Source organism: Narcine bancroftii, chromosome 4 (genome assembly GCF_036971445.1).
Source record: "Narcine bancroftii isolate sNarBan1 chromosome 4, sNarBan1.hap1, whole genome shotgun sequence".
Classification (NCBI taxonomy): Eukaryota; Metazoa; Chordata; class Chondrichthyes; order Torpediniformes; family Narcinidae; genus Narcine; species Narcine bancroftii.
The window spans coordinates 134511571-134531315 of NC_091472.1; the positions used below are offsets into that span (position 1 = coordinate 134511571).

General features: G+C 37.6%; 1 protein-coding gene across 6 annotated transcripts in view; it reads left to right on the forward strand.

The window, feature by feature from the left end:
• Window positions 1-19745, forward strand: part of ap1b1 (adaptor related protein complex 1 subunit beta 1) — an 85140-nt gene that overhangs the window by 6996 nt on the left and 58399 nt on the right. For 3 of the 6 annotated variants that reach the window (XM_069932883.1, XM_069932884.1, XM_069932881.1), the window contains 3 exons: window positions 2942-3047; window positions 9308-9443; window positions 12376-12621. In XM_069932883.1, coding sequence (XP_069788984.1) covers window positions 2942-3047; window positions 9308-9443; window positions 12376-12621 — 488 coding nt within the window. Of the gene's footprint in view, window positions 1-2207; window positions 2376-2648; window positions 2832-2941; window positions 3048-9307; window positions 9444-12375; window positions 12622-19745 lie in introns of all 6 variants that reach the window. The other 3 variants (XM_069932882.1, XM_069932885.1, XM_069932886.1) reach the window with 3 other exon arrangements.

The window sequence follows — 19745 nt, forward strand, 5'->3', positions numbered from 1 at the left end:
AATTTGGTGACCAAAACTGTACACAGTACTCCAAATTTGGCCTCACCAATGCCTTGTACCATTTCATCATAGCCTCCCTAATCTTGAATTCAATACTCCGATCTATGAAGGCCAACATTCCAAATCCCTTCTTCACCACACCATCTACCAGAGTATCAGCCTTGAGGGTACTATTTACCACAACTCCTAAATCCCTTTGTTGCTCTGCACATCTCAATAGCCTACCATTTAATGCATATGACCTATTTAGATTTGCCTTTCCAAAATGTAACACCTCACACTTATAATCTGCTTCTGCTGGCACATTTACCCCTTTTATGCTGATACTTCAAGCCGGGTATAATCTGTCTTTAATATGCCTCGTCTCCCTGTCTAAATGGGATGAAGGTGGATTGCTGGGTCATTTCAGATCTGCTTTTTATCTGCCAAGTGAGGTAGTATCAGAGGCAAAGTGGGGCGAGTGAAAAAGGGCAGGCCACATAGCTGGGTCCAAATGGGAAAGGAATGTGATGTCCCCCCTCTTTTGCTGTAGGAAGCTGGCGCGCTGTATAAAAGGACTCACTGACCCGGCACTTCTTCTGTTCTGTGTTAACAAGCAAGCCGGCTTCCAGAGACGGGCCATGTATATGACAATAATTTGGGTTTTTAGTGTAAAAAGAATACTTAATTAATATTGTAGTAATATGAATCTCAAGAATCTCTCAGCATTTTGACCTGATGTAACCTATTTGTTTGAGGGTTTTTTTTTCATAGATTGGCATAGTATTTCTCCAGATCAGGGGTGGTCAACTTTTTAATTTAGACATACAACACGGTAACAGGCCATTTTGGCCCATGAGTTTGGCCCTGCACAATTAACCTAAACCCCCAATATGTACTCGTGGGCCTAAATGGCCTATTACCATAATGTATGTCTAAATTAAAAATTAAAAGCTTGGCCACCCCTGGTTGAGAACCTCTTCATCAATATTAAATAATTCAACAATTATCGACATCTTTTCACAATTAAAGCCTTGTGAGATGGTGTAAGAAAGATACAGAGCCTTGGATGGATCCATGTTGAGCAGTAGGCAGACCAAATCATTTTCCCTAGTCTTCTCCTTACCACAGTCTGTACCATGTTAGCTCTTGATTGGCTGATGGATACAGAGGTGATTTAGGGATTTTTTTTGCACAATGAGGATCTCTATTTGCTGCTTCCTTTTTCTTTAACTGGTCATAACTCTCCTGCTAATTCTACTCTTGGAAGGATAGACAAGCTAATAGTATTATCTTATAGTTGGATTTATAATTTTAATTGTTGTTCAGGCAGTTTATTCTTTTCCCATTTCAGCAAAACTTGACACTGGCTTTACTTATCATGTCAGTTTGAGTCTTTCAAGAGAGTGCAATCTCGGTTTACTCTAGTCATAATAGGAGTTTTCCTGCCAAGGCCTTGGGAGTCTTTCTGACTGCTGATTCTATCGCCTTTCATCAAGTAAGCCCAGCAATGCTGCCAGAACGGATGTCACTGAAATTTCAATTGTACTACCATGACAGTGCTAGACTTCAGTGTGCGTTTACTTCAGATAATGTTACTCTTTAGTTGCACATTTTACTTAAAAAGTGCCTAATCAGCTGCAACTGCTAAGATTATTAATTGATTTTTGCATTTTTAAAACATTTGCTTAAAAACTGATATCTGCATTGCACTAAGTTTGTTAAATATTTGCTTGCCAAATTCTGTTCACGAGCTCAGTTTTAATATTTCCCAGTGCACTTAAGCTAATCAGCATCTCCATTAGCCAGGTGTGTAGAATATTGAGGAATCCTAAAATAAATGCAATTTTAATGATTAGATTTTCAACTAGAGTGTTTAATGCTCTTATATGTACAAATAAAATAGATCAGCTAGTTGACTGGTGTCACAACAACAACCTTGCACTCAGTGTTAGCAAAACACAGGAACTGATTGTGAACTTCAGGAGGGGGAACACAAACCAGTCCTCATCGAAGGATCAGCGGTTAAGAACTTCAAATTCCTGGGAGTCAACATCTTTAAAGATTAAACTGGGAGCTCCCTATTGATACAATCATGAAGAAGGCTCTGCAGGAGCTATACTCCGTGAGGAGTTTAAGGAGATTTGGTGTGTCACCAGAAATCTTGCAAATTTTTACAGGTGTACTGTGGAGAGCATTCTGACTGGTTGCATCATTGTCTGGTACAGGGGTGCCAATGCACAGGATGTGAAAAGACTACAGAGTCATGAACATGGCCAGTGCCAGCATGGGCATCAATCCATCAAGGGGCAGTGTCTTAAGAAAGCAGCCTTTATCCTCAATGTTCTTCACCACCCAGGCCATTCCCTCTTCACATTGCTACGATCAGAAAGGAGGTAAAGGAGCCTGAAAATATAATCCCAACGGCACAAAAACAGCTTCTTCCCCTCTGCCATCTGAATGGACAATGAATCCATTTAATTGACAATGAACCCATACCTCACTTTTTCTTCTTTTGCACTACTTTTTTTAAATGTAATTTATAGCAATATTTGCCCCTGTAATGCTGCAACAAGACAATAAATTTTGTGATTTGTTCCTGACAAATTCTGGTTCTGAAGTTCCAATTCTTTCACTGTTTACTTTCCTTTGAAACTTGCATTGAAAAGCAAAACCCTTGTAATGGAGGGGTCATCTGCAGTGGAAAATCAACCTTTGGCTGACGGTGGAATTATTCATGGTCATTTGTAACAAACAATCAACGATTTTCTCAGAAGACATAACATATTCCAATCGGCCAATCGGCCAATCGAAGCTCTTCAAATGGAATAACCAAGCATTCTAATTTGATGGTAATCACAAATATAATGATCTTTGATGTAGCAATGAATTTTGTGAACCACTAATTGGAATTAGAAGGTATGGATAGTCATTAAATATTGGAATGTTTTATCAATTGTAGGAGAAATCTTTGAACTCAAAGCAGAGCTCAATAGTGACAAGAAGGAGAAAAAGAAAGAAGCAGTGAAGAAAGTGATTGCATCAATGACTGTTGGGAAAGATGTGAGGTAAATACAATTTTATGACTTAGCAAATCAGCTTTATAAAATTCAGTGGGTTTAGTTTGTGCATGTAAGGCAATTGTTTTCCAACAGTTTTTATTTCAACAGAAAGTTTTGCACTTTTTTAAGGTTTTAAGGCTAGCAACTGAAGCACAAATGTTACTCCTATTCAAATTTTGCCAATTTCCCTTTAAAATTCAACATGTTTCAAATGTTTTTGTTTGGCCTAGTGTATTGTATGTGCTCATGAGATAGTTAGAATACACACAGATCAAAATAAATCATGACCTTCTTTCATGTCTATATTAAATCTGCCTCAAAAAACTAATATCTGTGCTGTATTTTTAAGGTGGTTCTCATTCAGAATGATGGCAGAATTTTCAGGTTGCCCTTTTGCATTAGTAACTGGTAAGAATTTTTAATACAGGTTAGTGGAGTAGTGGATTTGGATATCAGTTCAGGAAAATAACTGGCAATTCTCTGTAGCCTTCAGAGGGCTCACTTTCCTGCTTAGTTTATATCGTTCTTCACTACAGATAAACTGGGATTTCTTACATTTACTAATATTCAGAAAGCGATGATGGATTTTATGAAACTTTGTAAGATCTAATGCTTGGATTGAGCAAGGTCAATATTTTTTGTCTGTTCAAAATAAAGGTACATTGGTTGTGGATTGTAGATGGTATACATGACAGCTATAGTCTTTCAGTAGTATATTGAATGTTTCAGGCTTGAGTCATCCATGTTACCGAGTGTACTCTATGTGCTCTGTTGGATTTCTTCACCCAGACTATCTGGGAAATATCTGGGCAGTTCAGATTAGTCTGATACAGGCAGTCGCTGGGTTTACGATAGTCATGATTCATGATTTTAAAAAAATATTTTATTTAAATTTTCCATACATGTAGTTATGTCAAAATACAAAATATAATAATCATATAGTAATATTAATTCCATTATACATGATGGTTTTATAAAAACCTCCAAAAATAGTAGAGAAGAAACACCCCACCAACCCCCTCCCCCTAAATAATAACCCCAATAAGGATAGAAAAAAAGAAAAGAAGAAAGAAAGATAGAAAAAATACAAATAGTAAAGAAAGAAAAAAAGAGCAGTCCTGGTTATCAAGGGATCACCAGCTTTCACACGACTTTAAGTTTTGTTTGTTTATTCCAAAGAGTTCACGAGATTTAGGGAGAGCCATTTATAAATTTATACCTACAATATGTAAATATGGGCTCCATATTCTCAAAAATGTCTCATATTTATTACTCAAATTGTATGTAATTTTTTCAAGAGGAATTTAGCTATGAATTTCCATGTACCATCTTTCGAAATCTAAATGAGGATCCAATTTCCATGTCACTGCTACACATTTACTTGCAACTGCGAATACAATTTTTACAAATTATTTTTGATATAAATTCAGTTTCAATTTTGGTCTTATCCTTGAAACATTACCCAGTAAAAATTACATTGGATCCTGTGGAAATTAAACTCCTGTAACTTGTTCCAGAAAAGTTCCTAACTCTATCCAAAATAGTCTCAATTTTGGACGTGACCATGTAGAATGTTAAAAAGTACCAATCTCTTGGCTACATCTAAAACATTGATCTAAAAAATGACTTCAATCTATTTAATTTTTGTGGGTAAGATATATTTGATGTTAAAAAATTATTCTGAACCAATATATATCTAATATTGTATTTGTCATACTATCTTGACATAGTTTCGACCAATTTTTCTCCCCAATAATAATATTTAAATCTCTTTCCCATCTCTTTCTGCAGCTATCTATGAATTCCCTGCCTTTGAGTTCCCTTTTGCAATAATGTATACATAGCTGAGATAAATAAATCATGGTAGAGGGTCTTGGAAATTTGCAAATGGCCTCAACCTTGGAAGGTAGTGGAACCTCTCCATGCTGACCGAGGAAATTGGTTGATGTGAGACAAAAATTGCATTTGGCCAGGTTGATCACTAACCTGTAGTCAACTAGCAGCTAACGTAGTTGACAGAGATGGGCCCAGTGCTGCTGCAGCGAGTGGCTGGTGATAAGGACGATGTCCAAATAAACTAATACAAAATCCAGGCCCCGGGTAACTGTCCGTTCGGCATTGAAATGTCTGGGCCGCATTTTTTAAACCAAAAGATGTGGAAGAATTCAAATAGCCCAAATGGGGTAAACAAGGCCATCTTGGGAATGTTGTCCAGGTTGATTTTGGGGAAAGTCGTAGGATCGCAGAGAGATCCTGTATCTGGGGAACTGGGTAGCGATCTGCCACAGTAATGACATTCAGACATCGATAGTCCTCACAAGGTCTCCACTCTCCAGAGTTTTAGGTACCATATGCAGCGGTGATCCCCAAGGGCTGTTGGAGTGGTGCTCAAGCATGCAGGCGACATCCATGAGTCGGAATGTGGTGCTGTACTCCACGTTTCGTTTGGGCCATCGAGAACTGTGGATTAATAATGCTGGGCAATTCCACAAGGATTCTGGTGTATTCATTGTCTGAGAGCTTCACCGAGTCAAGGTGAGGTGATGGCAACACTACCGGGTGCAAGGCTAGGGACTTGAAAGTCTTTGCATTAAATAGGCAGTAATCTTTAAGATCTACTAGAAGGGAGTGTGCTCGCAAAAAAATCATCTCCCAGGAGTGGCTGTGATATGTCAGCCATAGTGAAGGGCCCGCTGAACCACGACGACCCATAATTGAGTGGAATTGTCCATGACCCATACGTCTGGATGCTGCTGCTGTTGTTGGCAGCCGTGAGAGGAAAGCCCTTCTTTCCTGAATGTGTGTCTGGGCCAGACACTCCAGTGTCAACCAAAAACGATGGCTTGATTGTTGATCCCAGAGGAAAAGGAGGTTTTCTTGTGGCCTAGTATCGTTGCCACTACTGATGGCTGGTCTCGGTGTTTCCCGGATACATACAAGGGGGGTGGCAGCGGTGGGCTGCAGCTCCCCATCACTGATGGTAATAGCACCACTGCTTTGTCTATGCTGTGTCCGGTTAAGTCTGATACCGCACCCCTATCAAGAGTGGGCAGGGATCATGCTCTTTGCCGAGCCACCGCTACGTGCCCAACCGAAAGACTATCGTGCTGCTTAATATACCATAACTCATAAGCACGGGCTGCTAAGCAACAGGATCGTTAAAGTCTACATCTGCAAGCAGCAATTGGATGCTCGAGAAAAAGTTGCTCAAAAAGCAGACAGGACTTGTGTCTGTCCATGAACGCCAGCATCTCGATCATAGGTTCGGAAGGAATGCGGTTACCCATGCCGTCCATATTGGAGAAGTCATGTTGCGTCGGGAAAGGCCAAAAATACGTATGAGCAGGACTTTGATGGCTTTATACCTGTTGTTGGCAGGAGACTGGCATAAAATATCGACAATATGCTCCTTGGTGTCTTGGTCCAGTGATGCAATGACATAGTAGTACTTTGTTGGGTCAGCGGTAATCTGGCCTAGATGGAACTGGGCCGTGACCTGCTTGAACCAGACCTGTGGCTGTGAGGTCCAAAATATTGGAAGTTTGAGTGCAGCGGCATTCTGCACATCCATAGTGAGGTCCAAAATGTCGTTTGGACCATTGGGGTCACTAGTTTAGCGAGAGGTGCAGTGAATAAAGCATAACAGAAGTTGTCTGTGAGCTGAACCAACGGAACTGTTTAATGGAATCGTTGCAGGAGTTTAAATAATTACAGTTGACGCACTATTACAATCACCTGATCTCTGAAGTCATACGCCTCTGAGTTCTTTATGCCCCCCCACCCCGGCCATAGGGAACTCCTGATCCTGCAGAGGCCTGCAGTTATGGATGCCGGTTTGATAATGGAGTGGTACGGTTCGTCACAATATCTCTGTTTTGTCCTCATTATCTCTTTCTCTTCTATATGTTTGTAAAGTATAATATTGAAGTTTTTATTAATAAGTCATCTCTGTTTCTTGTCAATAATTTGTCTTTGCAAATGTTTTTTCTAAATTTATTCTCTTTCTCCTATTGTTCTACCTTTTACACATTGTCTTTCTTAATTTGAGAACTATAGCTTATTATTTGACCTCATAAATACGCTTTCGACCCATCCCATAAAATAAATGTATTATTCATTGAATTAGAGTTGGTCTCAAAAAAAGGATCTTATTTGTTCTCTAATAAAATCACAAAAGTCTTTTCTTTTTAATAACATAGAGTTAAATCTCCATCTATAAGCTGATTCTTCTTTGTCCAACATTGTTATTGGCAACAACAAAGGAGAGTGATCAGATAAAATTCTTGCCTTATAATCAGCTTGTTGGATTCTACCCTGAAGCTGTGCAGATATATAAAAACAAGTCTATCCTGGAATAAAAATGAATTCTTCTCCATGCATCTATTATATTTAAATCTTTCATTAATAGCAATGTAGCTTTGGTTGCTTTTGACCTTGTTATTGCTCTGTTGATCAATCTAAAACTAGATCTAAACAAAAATTAAAATTCCCCACCTATTAATATATTGTCATATGCATTTGCTAAGTTAAGAAATGTTTCTTGTATAAACTTTTCATCATCTACATTCAGTGTATATATATTCTTAAAGTGTCCAATGTACCAAAAAAATTTGGCAATTTACTATGACATATCTCCCTGCAGGGTATGTAACTATATTTTGTATTTTAACCGGAAGAGTCTTTATTTAAAATTGTAACTCTCCTTGCTGCCACATAGCCTCCGCAATCTCTTTTTAGCTTCTGATGCTCTTTTTCAATCAAATGAGTTTCTTGCAGAAAATGTTCTATCTACTTTCATTTGATTCATGAATTTTTGGCAATTTTCCCAAACATAGCAAAGCATCACAGGAGAGTCTGTGGGTTGAATCAAGTGATGCAGTGTAGCTAGTACTATCAGACCCTGGCTGTGCAGCTGAATGCAGTGGAAGTGATATTTTCAGCAGGAGTTTATGGCTTGAACCACTGCACTAGCTGTTCTGAGATCTGTATGGAGATGAATTTGTCAGCTGCTGCTAGGTTATAGCTGGTCTTTTTTGGGGTCAGGTGCTACATTTTACTTTGAAGACCAGCGGGATGGATGGGGATGTATTTGCTGGTTGTTGGGGGTCTGCACTTGCGTTCTCTCCCTACTCCAACCCTGTGAGGTGCAACATTCAGGGTCTATATTGGCCCAGCATAGCCTGGAGCATTGAGCTCACTGAGTTAGTGAGGCTTTTGGCAGCCACTTTTCCAGCTTGCTGTCCTGCCTCAGCTATTTCTGTGAATCCCGCATATTTTTTTATTCCTTTCTAACTTACAAAAAATTAGTTTACAGTTGTCAGAAGCTGAACACTGTCATAACCCAGCTTTGCCAAACATTACACTCTGTTGTTCTGAACTTCAGCTTCCTGTAGCCAACCATTTTAACATCCCTTACCATTCCTGCAAAGGCATGTCTTCTCTCTGCCTCTTTCATTGTCAAGATGAGGCGAAACGCAAACTTGAGGAACAACACTTAATATTCTGCCCTTAAATATAATGCATGAACATTGAATTTTCTAATTTTAGGTAACTCCCAACCGATTGCACTATTTTCATCTCTTCTTTACCTACTCCAATTCTTCTTTCTCTAACTCCCAACCCCTTAATAGATTATCCCTCTACCTTTCTCTTTACCTCTCATGCCTTCTATCGAATACCCTATTACTTCTGGGCCCATCCCAAGCTTCTTTCCTTTTTGTAGATGTAATATTATTTTTTCATCATGATTATGCTGTGTAGATTAACCATTTTTACCCTTGGATGTGTCAGATCAGCTGAGTTCCTCCAACAATTCTTTGCTCAAGGTTCCAGTCTCTGCAGCTTTTGTGTTTCTAACAGAATTATTTTCAGGAGATTGAACTGAGAGGAAAGATTTTGGTACAAAAACTCAAGACGACCAGATAAAATTTACAATAATTTAAGTCTTTGTTGTTTATAAATATGTATCCAGACCATTAGTTCTTGTAAGTTGTTTAAGAATGAAATCATGGCTTAGCCAACACTCAATATTTGAATATTGTAGGTGAGGTCAGCATTCCATTGATCAACCATTGCAGAGGACATCTGGAAATTTAGGTCTTTACTTGACATCTTCTGAGCTAGTTTGATTTTTGATTTGAAGATGTTATTCAGATATTTGCATGGTGGGCATTATAGGAATGTATTCATATGCAAGGATATAGTTTGTTTGAAAATTTGATTTATTCCTGTTTTTACTTTACTGTGTTTTATTTTGTTCAATATAGTGCTCTCTTTCCTGATGTTGTCAACTGTATGCAGACAGACAATTTGGAGTTGAAGAAGCTGGTATACCTCTATCTAATGAACTATGCAAAGAGCCAACCAGATATGGCAATTATGGCTGTTAATACTTTTGTTAAGGTACTAGTATATACTTTGAAGTGTTACAAATTGTTTCAGACAACAAAAGTAAATAATCCGGTTCGTGTTTGAAAATCGATCTCAAATGTAAATGTCATATTTTCCATCAAATTGAACCTCCTTTTTCACATGTTCCACCCACCATATCATTACTTATTTGCTTAATCTGTCTAAATCACCTAACTTTGGTAGCAACACTGAATAAGAATCGTGCACTTCAAAAGTAACTTATTATGGATGCTGTATGAACTCCCGAGTTTCTCAAGCACATTTATGTACTGCACTCGACCCCAGCACCTCCAGACTTTCTTGTTTATTTAGGGATTTTAAAAATGTAGTGCAGATGTTATTTGAATTTTCACCCAAAACATTCAGCACAAGTTAGCTGTCAAATTCTATTCTGGTTTGCTGTTCTGGAAGTGGAAGATGCACTGTTCAGATGGATTAGAGAAAGCTTTATTGGGCCAAATAGCTGACACAATGCGAGCAAGTCCTTTGACATTTATCTTTGTATCCATATGGAAAACATGAAGTGCAGTGATAGCTCCCTTATCTTGGCTGCTAACTGTCTATGTGCTGCTGCTCAGGATTCTCCACTGGGTCCTGTGCAAAAAATAGAAACTTCCCTGCCTGCTTCCTTTGTTGTGTTATCTCCTGTAAAGTTCTCCCTATGCTGGTGGAGTTAATGAAGAAAGACTTATTGGGTTATGTACTAGTGATTTTCAAGCTTTTAGTGATTAATTCAGAAGTGGGCCAAATGAGTCAGTTATTGGGATGAGTCAAATTGACTGGGTTGCCAAGAGAGCAGCTGGTATGGGAAGGCATGACAAAACAAGGCAATGTGGATGAGAAGAGGTGGGATGTAAGCAAGGTCCAAATCCTTGCACCCTATTAGCATTGTGTGCTTTGTCATCTTCAGTTTGTAGAATTCATTTTAAAGGTGTTGACCAGACTTTGAAATAATAAAGCAATGGCTGCTCTGGTGCCTGTCAACCACTTTATTGGAAACTACAGTGCACTTAAATTAAACTGCACTTGAGGAATAGCTAAGGCTACTATTGCATGATGAATGAGCAACCAGTAAAGGCTATGTATGTGCTGCAGTGTAGAGTGATCAGCAATCATGTTAGAGAGCAGAGTTTTCTGGTGCCTTGCTAAGATGTCAACAGAAGATTTGTTCCATTGTTTTAGGGGGTGGGGGGGGGTGGGGTTTATATTTTAATATGTCACTTGTAGATACCAAATGGGATTAGTTTGTATTTCTCAGTATAAAGCATCTTCAGCTGAAACACAAATGATTTGACGTGAATCCAACAATTTAATGGATATTTCTTTGATTATTTTGAAGATGATTGTTAAATGTACGATTTTATATTTAAAAAATTCTGACTGAATGGAGAACTTCTCTAAAGCTAGAAGCACTTTCATATGCAGTGCCCTCCATCATGTTTGAGATGAAGACTTTTTTCCTTTATTTTCCCTTTGCTCCACAGTTTTAAACAAGTCACATGTAATTAAAGTGCACATTCCAGATTTTATTCACAGTTATTTGTATACATTTTGGTTTGACCATGTAGAAATTACAGCATTTTGTTTATACATAGTCCCCTCATTTCAGGGCACCATAATGTTTGGGACATTTGGCTTCACAGCTGTTTGTGAGTACTCAAGTATGTTTAATTGCTCCATTGGTGCAGGTATATTATGGAGGGCACTGGACATCAGCATTATTGTACTCATCCTATTGGGGACTTGAACAATCTTGTTTGTTGATGTCAGTAACCAAAGGAAGCTCAAAGCAAATAGTTTCAGGACATTATCTGATCATTTGAATCTTCAATTAATATTTATTTTCTTTGGTTGCAAACTTCAGCATTGGGTGTGTTTTTTTGCAACTATTATCCAGAGGATCTGTGTAAAAAAAAATAATAAAAAAAAAAGACAATAATAATAATATTGAAATAAGATTTTGTGGTTCATTGACTCCGGTAAAACACCTCGATATACTTGGGTTTAATGTTTTAATTTGCTTTCTTTTATGACTCACTACTGTTCTGTAAAATGTTTTTGGATTTCAGAAATCAAAAATGTTGGTTTACCAAGAAAAAAGTATTTCTGATGCAGATATACAGATAAACATTGGATGAAACTAGATGTTAATTAGGTCAAATGTGTTAGTATTTGCACATGACAGTGCATTTATTTTGTATGCTGATATCTATTTTTCTAAATGTTCTACAGTACTGGGCACTTGGTTTCCACATCAAAAGATTTTTTTAATGTAATGTTTGTGCATGAACATACCCTTCATAGATTCGGATCGTGAGGCATTTCATTGAATTACTTTTTCTTATTGCTTATAGCCTTTAATAATAACCCTTAGAGAGTCTGGATTTATTTTTAAACTGTTGCCTGCCAATGCTTTTCCCTCATTCGTTATAATTACAGTCTCTTCAATTTAGCACACAGGAAAGTCAAATAAACATAATTATTCTTTCATTTTGCATCTTAATAGCTTTGGGGGAAATGGTTCTGTCAGTGGCACATTTCGTTGCTTTTTTTCTCGTTCCTGACCTTCTGAAGGTTTTTCACGCTGTTCCAGTCAATTTGCCAGTGGTCATTCATGTCTAAAGCATGTGTATGGGCCAAATGTTCTCTGTGTCCAAATATGCTAATTTCAAAAGTGTTTGTTGAATCACAGCTGGCAGTGGGGACTGTCAGATTTATCTTCTAATCTGAATTGAAACCAAGTAAAAACATAACCACGATGTCTAGGACATTGTGTCTTTTGGTCTTTAGGCTACCAAGGACGTTAACCACGTTTCAAAAAGGAATACATTTATTTATCTTGTATGGAATCTTAAAATACAATATGTTGAACAATTTCCTTTTTAAAAAAAATAACTAAGATTGTCACTTGTTCAATTTTTAGGATTGTGAAGATCCCAATCCACTTATTAGAGCGCTGGCCGTGAGAACAATGGGCTGTATCCGTGTAGATAAAATCACTGAGTATTTGTGTGAGCCCCTGCGAAAATGTCTAAAAGATGAAGACCCCTATGTAAGAAAGACAGCTGCTGTCTGTGTAGCCAAGCTGCATGACATTAATGCACAGCTGGTAGAAGATCAGGGATTTCTGGACACTCTGAAAGATTTGATATCTGATTCCAATCCAATGGTAAGTAAACAGTTAATATTGCTCCTGACATTTGTCACTATATAAATATATTAAAACATGTAAAATTAGAAACAAATGCAGGGTAATGTGACCAATAGCTGAAATGTCATAACTTTTGTGTACCATTTTTTTAAATTTAAGTGGAGTTGCATAGGTTGGAGTTGAGAAGGTTATTTCACAAAGGCTAGAAACATTATTCAACTGATTGGGCAGCATCTGTAAGTCCTATTTGAGCTTTATCCTGTTCTTGCAGGTTGTTGAGTTTTTAACTTAATCTATTCTGTTGACCTGATTGTCTAATTTGGCAAGTTTACTTTTGTATCTCCTCTTTCATTGGTTAGTTTGACACTGTTCACTTGCTTGCACTTGCATATATGGAAATGTATTGCTTATTTTATAAACTCTAGTTGCTGATAACTGATAGAAAAAAAAACATAGTATCACAAAGGATTACTTCCTGTTCCACGTGATAGTGAGGGCAAGAATAATATCAGGTGGAGGATGAATGCGTGGCTGAAGGGGTGGAGTAAGGGGCAGGGATTCGAGTTCTTAGATCACTGGGACCTTTTTTGTGGTGGCTGAGTGGAATGACCTTGCAGAAGAGGTGGTTGCAGTAGGGTCAATTTTGTCATTCAAGAGAAGGTTGGATAAGTGCATGGATGTGAGGGGATTGGGGAAGGGGGGGGTTTAAGGACAAGGAGCAGGTAGGTTGGACTAGAGGAGATCACTTAAATTGGTGCAGTCTGGAGGGGCTGAGATGGCCTGTTTCCATACTGTATTTGTTAATTGTTATATGGGGTGTATTTATTTATTTATTTGTTTTTCATTTATTTAGACATACACTGTGGTAACAGGCCCTTCTGGCCCACGGGTGGTGCCGCCCAATTAACCTACAACCCTGTTTTGAAGGGCAAGAGGAAACCCATGCAGACACTGAGAGAATGTTCAAACACCTTACAGGCAGCGCTGGTTTTGAATCACAGATACAGGCACCTTAACAGAGTCATGCTAACTGCGCTGCCCGCATCTGGTGCAATTATTTCCAAACCAACATTCTAAACAAGGACAAGATCCTCGCATACTCTGTGATGCAGTTGAAAATATCAGGAATTCCACTTGTAGAGCTGGAGCTTGCACAGACAATCTTGGCTGACAACAAGTGTGATACTGAGGATATGCTGTATTATCAGAAGTACCTTCTTTCACAAAGTCAATTAAATTGTGGCATTATGTGTCTGCACAAGTGCATTCAAATAAAATCCTTTCCGTTATTCAAAGGATAAACTATGCCAAAGCTCATAATTGATTGTTTGTTACTTGTGGAATTTTTTTGTTCCCCAGTGGCTGCTTACCTACTTAAAGTACAAAAAAACGGAAATACTCAGTGGTATTTATCAGGCATTGCTTGCAGAGAGTGAAACAGTTAACATTTGATTTGGGTGATGACATTTTCTTAGATTTGCTTTCCATTGTTTCACTTTTGTGTGTTTACGTATTCAATTGGAGCTTAAAAGAAATTCATTGGCATCAAAATGGATGGTATGTCTTGAGGCGCTGTTGAATTAAAAGGGTGGAATTTCTGATACATACTCAAATTGGGATAGAGACTGGATGACATGAGGAAACAAAGTAAAGTTTAGATATTATTTATTCTTTATTGGACTTGCACAAATCTTTTTAAAAAATGATTGGGCTCGTCAAAATCTAAGCTAATGGCTAATACTTTGCATTTCAAGTTCTCAGATGAGTTCAGTTAGGCTAATTTAATCACTCATTGTTTCAATAATTCCAAACTACGAGATGTGGTCTTTGCAAGTAGGAGTGTTGAAAGGCAATTATTAAATGGCACATATACAAAAGGACACAGATAATTTGCATGACAGAATAATATATTTAATAATTATCAGGGTCAGATTAATTTGTTTTCTATCTAATTAGATACAAGTGGAAAGTAATTTTGGTGCCCTAAGATTTTCCAATTTTTTTAATAAAGCATCAAAATTATCAAGACTAGGGGGAATTCCAGAATATTTTGCACTAATTTTAATATTGCCAAAAGGTTTTCTTGAATTGTTCACTATACACCATTTTGCCTAATGATTTTGTGTTTGACTAAATATTCCAGGTTTATGAATACTTAATACATTTTTTTTCACTTGTTTACACAAAAATGCTGGAGGCACTCAGCAAGTCATGCAGTGTCCGTTATGTAGCAAATATAAATATATATAATCTCTTCCTCTCATCCTTTTGTCTTCTTTCCTCCTGCTCTGCACCCTTTCCCTCTCCATTCAGAGTCCCATCCACTCCCCTCTCTGCTTCTTTTCTCTTGTGCGCTCCCATCCATGTCCACTGATAACCTCTTGCCTGTGGGCCTGTGCTCCTCCCCTTGTCCCTCTCCCCAATATTTTATTCAGACACCTGCCTGCTTTTTGCTCACACTTTGATGAAGAACTCAGACCTAAAACATTGGTTATGTATCTTTATCTTTGCTACATAAAGACGCTGTGTGACCTGCTGGGTTTCTCCAGCATTTTTGTGTAAACTACAATCACAGCGTCTGCAGATTTTCTTGTTTTAATTTGTTTACACTGTTGTTGGTTGCATCAGTGAATTGAACTTGGGACTCCTTGCCATGTGCTGATGCAACTTCACATCAATATTTGTCAGTTGATACTGTCTGTGTTTTGCCTTATCTTAGCTATCAATTATTTGAATAACTTCAGTCAAGTATTAGAGATGTTGGTTCTGAAATTTGTTATGCAGAAACTGAAGTATATTTGTCTACTTCACATAAAAATGGAATGATTCAAGTTTAATGGATGCATTAACAAATTGAACATTTTTTTTCTCTGAAAATGTTTTTTTTTCATGCATGTAATCATAGCCAGGTTCAAAATATAATAGTCAAACAAGTGTCAAATCCGTTATACATGATGATATAAACCCCAACCCCCTCTCCCAAACAAAACCCCAAGAAAAGAATAGAAATAAGAAGGCACAGAAAAAGAGGTTTTTTAAAAAAAAGTAAGAAAACAAGAATAGAAATCTAATTGCCAGAGGGCACTTCTCGCCACATGGCACTAATCATTTGTATCTTTTAATACTTCTAAAGAGGATAACGAGGTTCGAAGATTAGGTAAAATATCTATGTTAATTAACTCAATTTGTAAATACGGGTGCCAATTATTCAAAAGTCCGTCTCTGAGGAGTTCATGTGCGATGAGGGCAGACTGACGTTCAGGTCGGTGGCTGTCAGCCTTGTCTAGCATGGTTCTGATGTTCCAACATGCTAGCTTGAAGCATCTTTTGAGGGGGAGGACGTGGAGGGGGAGGACGTGGACATGTCCTCGGGCCTGCGCAAAGGAGCTTTTAGGTGGAGTGCAGTGTGCGCAGTACTGGCCCCACCCTTTACACCCATGATTCGTGTGCCGTGGCCAAGCAAGCTGGGACGTGGCAGCGAGGTCCTTGGGTTGTAGGTTTTATATCGGAGTGGCCTTCTATGCAGGTTCCTTACCCGGGCTGGAGGGGCCTGCCTCCCCTCCTAGGTCGGACCATACCTCATTTCTCAGATTATAAGTAATCTTTTCAAGAGGAATACAGCTATGCATTTCTGCGTTCTATCACTCCATACCTAGATGTGTGTCTCCTATACATTTTCTTGCTTAATGCCAAGGCAGTCTTTACAAATTCTTTTTGATTATATAGATATTTTCAATTTTGGTCTTATCCCTTCAATATTACCTAATAAAAAATAATATTGGGTTTTGTGAAAATTTAATTCCTGTAACCTGTTCTAAAAAAAAAAAAAATTGTCAAGTTTAGAGAAAAAGATCTTACTTTAGAACAGGACCAAGTAGAATGTAAAAAAAAATATATCCATCTCCTGACCACATTTAAAACACTGGTCTGATAAATCTGATTTCAATCTATTTAACTTCTGTGGTGTGAGATATAATTGAGGTAAGAAATTCATTTTGAAACTTAAGTACAAATTTGATTGAGTCCAAGTAACTTTGGCCAGTAATCGTACTTTAGTGTGGGAAGATAGAATGAGTAGGTGGATTTGGGAGCAATCTATATGAATACATTGCAGTTGTATTGCCTTCCTGAGTTGTAACACCAAATTGAGTAACTTCTTGTCCTTGAAAATAGAATATGGGAATGTTCTTGTGTAATTGACACCAACCTTGAGAATGAGTGAAGTTCTCTTCTTTGATCTTTAGTTGTTGCTAAATCTTTGGTTCACTTATTAGGAGTTTAGAACAATGGTTTCACATAGTTTTCTTTAAGGATGTTTATGGCATTTGGAGTTGAAGAAAAATTATACAAAGCACCTCTTGGGTAAGTTAATGAGGTGATTGATGGCTTTCAAATATTTGGAATCAATATATCAAGTTGCTTATTTATTTCTTTAGATTTGTATTCCTGTTTTGTTATTTGCATTGTTGATGAAAAATTATTGAACAGAATTAGAAGTGAGTTGAAAGAAAAATTGTTTACTGCATATCTTGTGAATTTCAACATGCGCATATTGGAAATACAATTTTTCCTAACTGCATTTGTGTCATCTTTTAAGTACTGGTTGTGATAGGACTTGAAGGTGATTTGAATTATATTTCCTTTTATTGATGATGTGGAAAATGAGAGGATAGAAAAGATTTCACTAAGTATGAATAAGCAAGCCATCGTAATGAATTGTGTTCCACATTTAGTTACTGGCGGTATGCAAATCCAATTGGAATTTACAGTCTATTTGAGAGATTTATAATTTGTATACCCAGAACAATGCAATTGTTCTTTATCACCGTGAAAGCTGTACCAGTGATGTTTTTTGACTTTGCAGTGTAATTCTTAAATTTTGAATTCTTTTCTCATTGTTGAAGAAATGTGGACATTTAAAATGTTTATTTGGACATGGGGTTTACATACCATTCTTAAACATCTTTTTTCTAATGATTTCTTCGTAAGTTAACCTCTACCATATGTACTTGTATAACTTCTTTTGCTTTTTAAAATATTTTTATTGAGTTTACCATATAAACTTGTATACAAAATTTTAAGGAAAACACATAACAAGTCATCTCATATACATGCAAGTACAAAAAAAATTGGATGAAACTACATTAGACAGTTCCTTAATCCACATGAGAAAGAAGTTAGTGAATTAATCTATGATAACCATGTTAACTCCATATTTACCAAATTAATCCAAATAAAAATTAATTTTAAAAAACAAAAAAAAAACTAAATCTAATCTATCCCCTCCCTCTAATCAACGTTATCTTTGTAAAAGCAAAAGCAAATTGTGGATCGGATAGCGACCTTCAGACATTGGACAAAGAATCTCCAGAACATTCAAAATGCTTAATTCTTCCAGTCATGGTAGGATTCTATGAATGGGCCCCAAATCTTTATAAATTGAAGCTTTCTATCTTTAACATTGCATCTAATTTTCTCAAAGCTTAAATAGGGCATTATATCATGTAGCCACTGTGATGGGTAAGTGAAGAGTCATCTTTCCATTTAAATAAAATTGCTCATCTGGCTTTCAGCATGGTAAAGGCTAAAACGTTTTCCTGAGTTGCAGATAGAGGTATATCTGGCTCAAGTGAAAAACCAAACAAAGCAATTAATGGACAAGCTTCTCACATAGTGGATCAATATCTGCATAAAAATGAGATAATTTAAGTTTGGACATGTGTATTCTATGTACGGGGGGCGTGGCAATATGGCGTAGAGTCTAGATGTGTAATCTCGACCTCTCTGGCCCAACTTTTAAATACCCGTTTTTAACCCTTTGTTTTCAAGTTTAAACTTTTTAAATTTTAGTCTAAAGTATTAAGGAACTGTTATGGCCATTAATGGTAAAAAGACTAAACCTCAAGTGCAGAAGAAATTACATTTTCAGAGTGTTGAAGATTTGGGGCCTAAACAGCTTGTTACAGCCTCAGGTTTAATTTCTTCAGTGCCTAAACCACAAAGATTGCCTGTGGGAGCTGCAAAAAAAATGACTACTACTCACCAAGAGAAGGACATTGCTGGAGTTACCCGTTCTCAGGAGGAAGGTGCGTGTGCCCACGAAGTGGATCCCGATTCTGGCAGCCTGCCGATTTTAACGGAGGGAGCACGCAGGAAGACGACTCCATTGTTTGAAATGACTCAGGCAATGTTCCACACTAAAGAGATCGATCTAATCGTGAGTTTTTGAAACAACAGTGAGCTGTGGGGGGGGAGAACAGCGGCAATCCCCTGAGGAAGTTGGGGTGCCGTCGCTGGGAGTCCAGACCCACAGTAGAACCGTTAAATTGCCTGTTGTTGAGATGCAGCAGGAGCTACAGTTACCTGGTTCTGCCACTACGTCAGAGAAAGCAGGGCTGAGCTTTTCTGAGCAACAATATAAACAGTTAAATGCTGTCATTCAGCCTATAATGCAAGAGCTGGCTCAAATGAATGTTAGTATGAGGTCAGAATTCACTACAGTTAAACCACGTGTGGAAGCATGTTGTGAAGATTTTTTAAAAATTTCAGACTGCTTTTTTGGAATGTAAACAGCAAGTGGCCTCTAATACAGAAAAAGTGTTGAAAGTTGAAAAATCCGTTATAGAACTGCGTGAACATGAAAAGAAGTTAGAGAGGAAAATAGACTACTTGGAGAATCAAAGTAGAAGGAATAATGTGAAAATTGTTGGTTGCCAGAAGGTATGGAAGGACAAGATCCTCTTCATTATTTTAAAGAATGGATTCCACAAGTATTGGGGCAAGAATTTTTCTCTGGAGGCTTGATATTGGAAAGAGCTCATAGAGCTTTAAGAAGAACACCTCTACCTGGTCAACCACCGAGACCTGTGATAATTCGATGTTTGAATTATTTGGACAGAGAAGCAATACTTCGTTTAACAGTACAAAATGCGAGACATCGACAGGGTCCATTATCGATTCAGAATAGTTTCGGAAATGGAAGAAATGGGAATGGAAAGAGTCCAACTTCTCTGGAAATGGGGTCTCCAAGTTTGGAATCTCTTGGATGAACAGAAGAACTTACTTATTTTTATTTTATTTTATATGTCATTATGATATTTTGATGTTATTCTTTGTTTGGCTGGGGAGGGAGAGATTGGCTC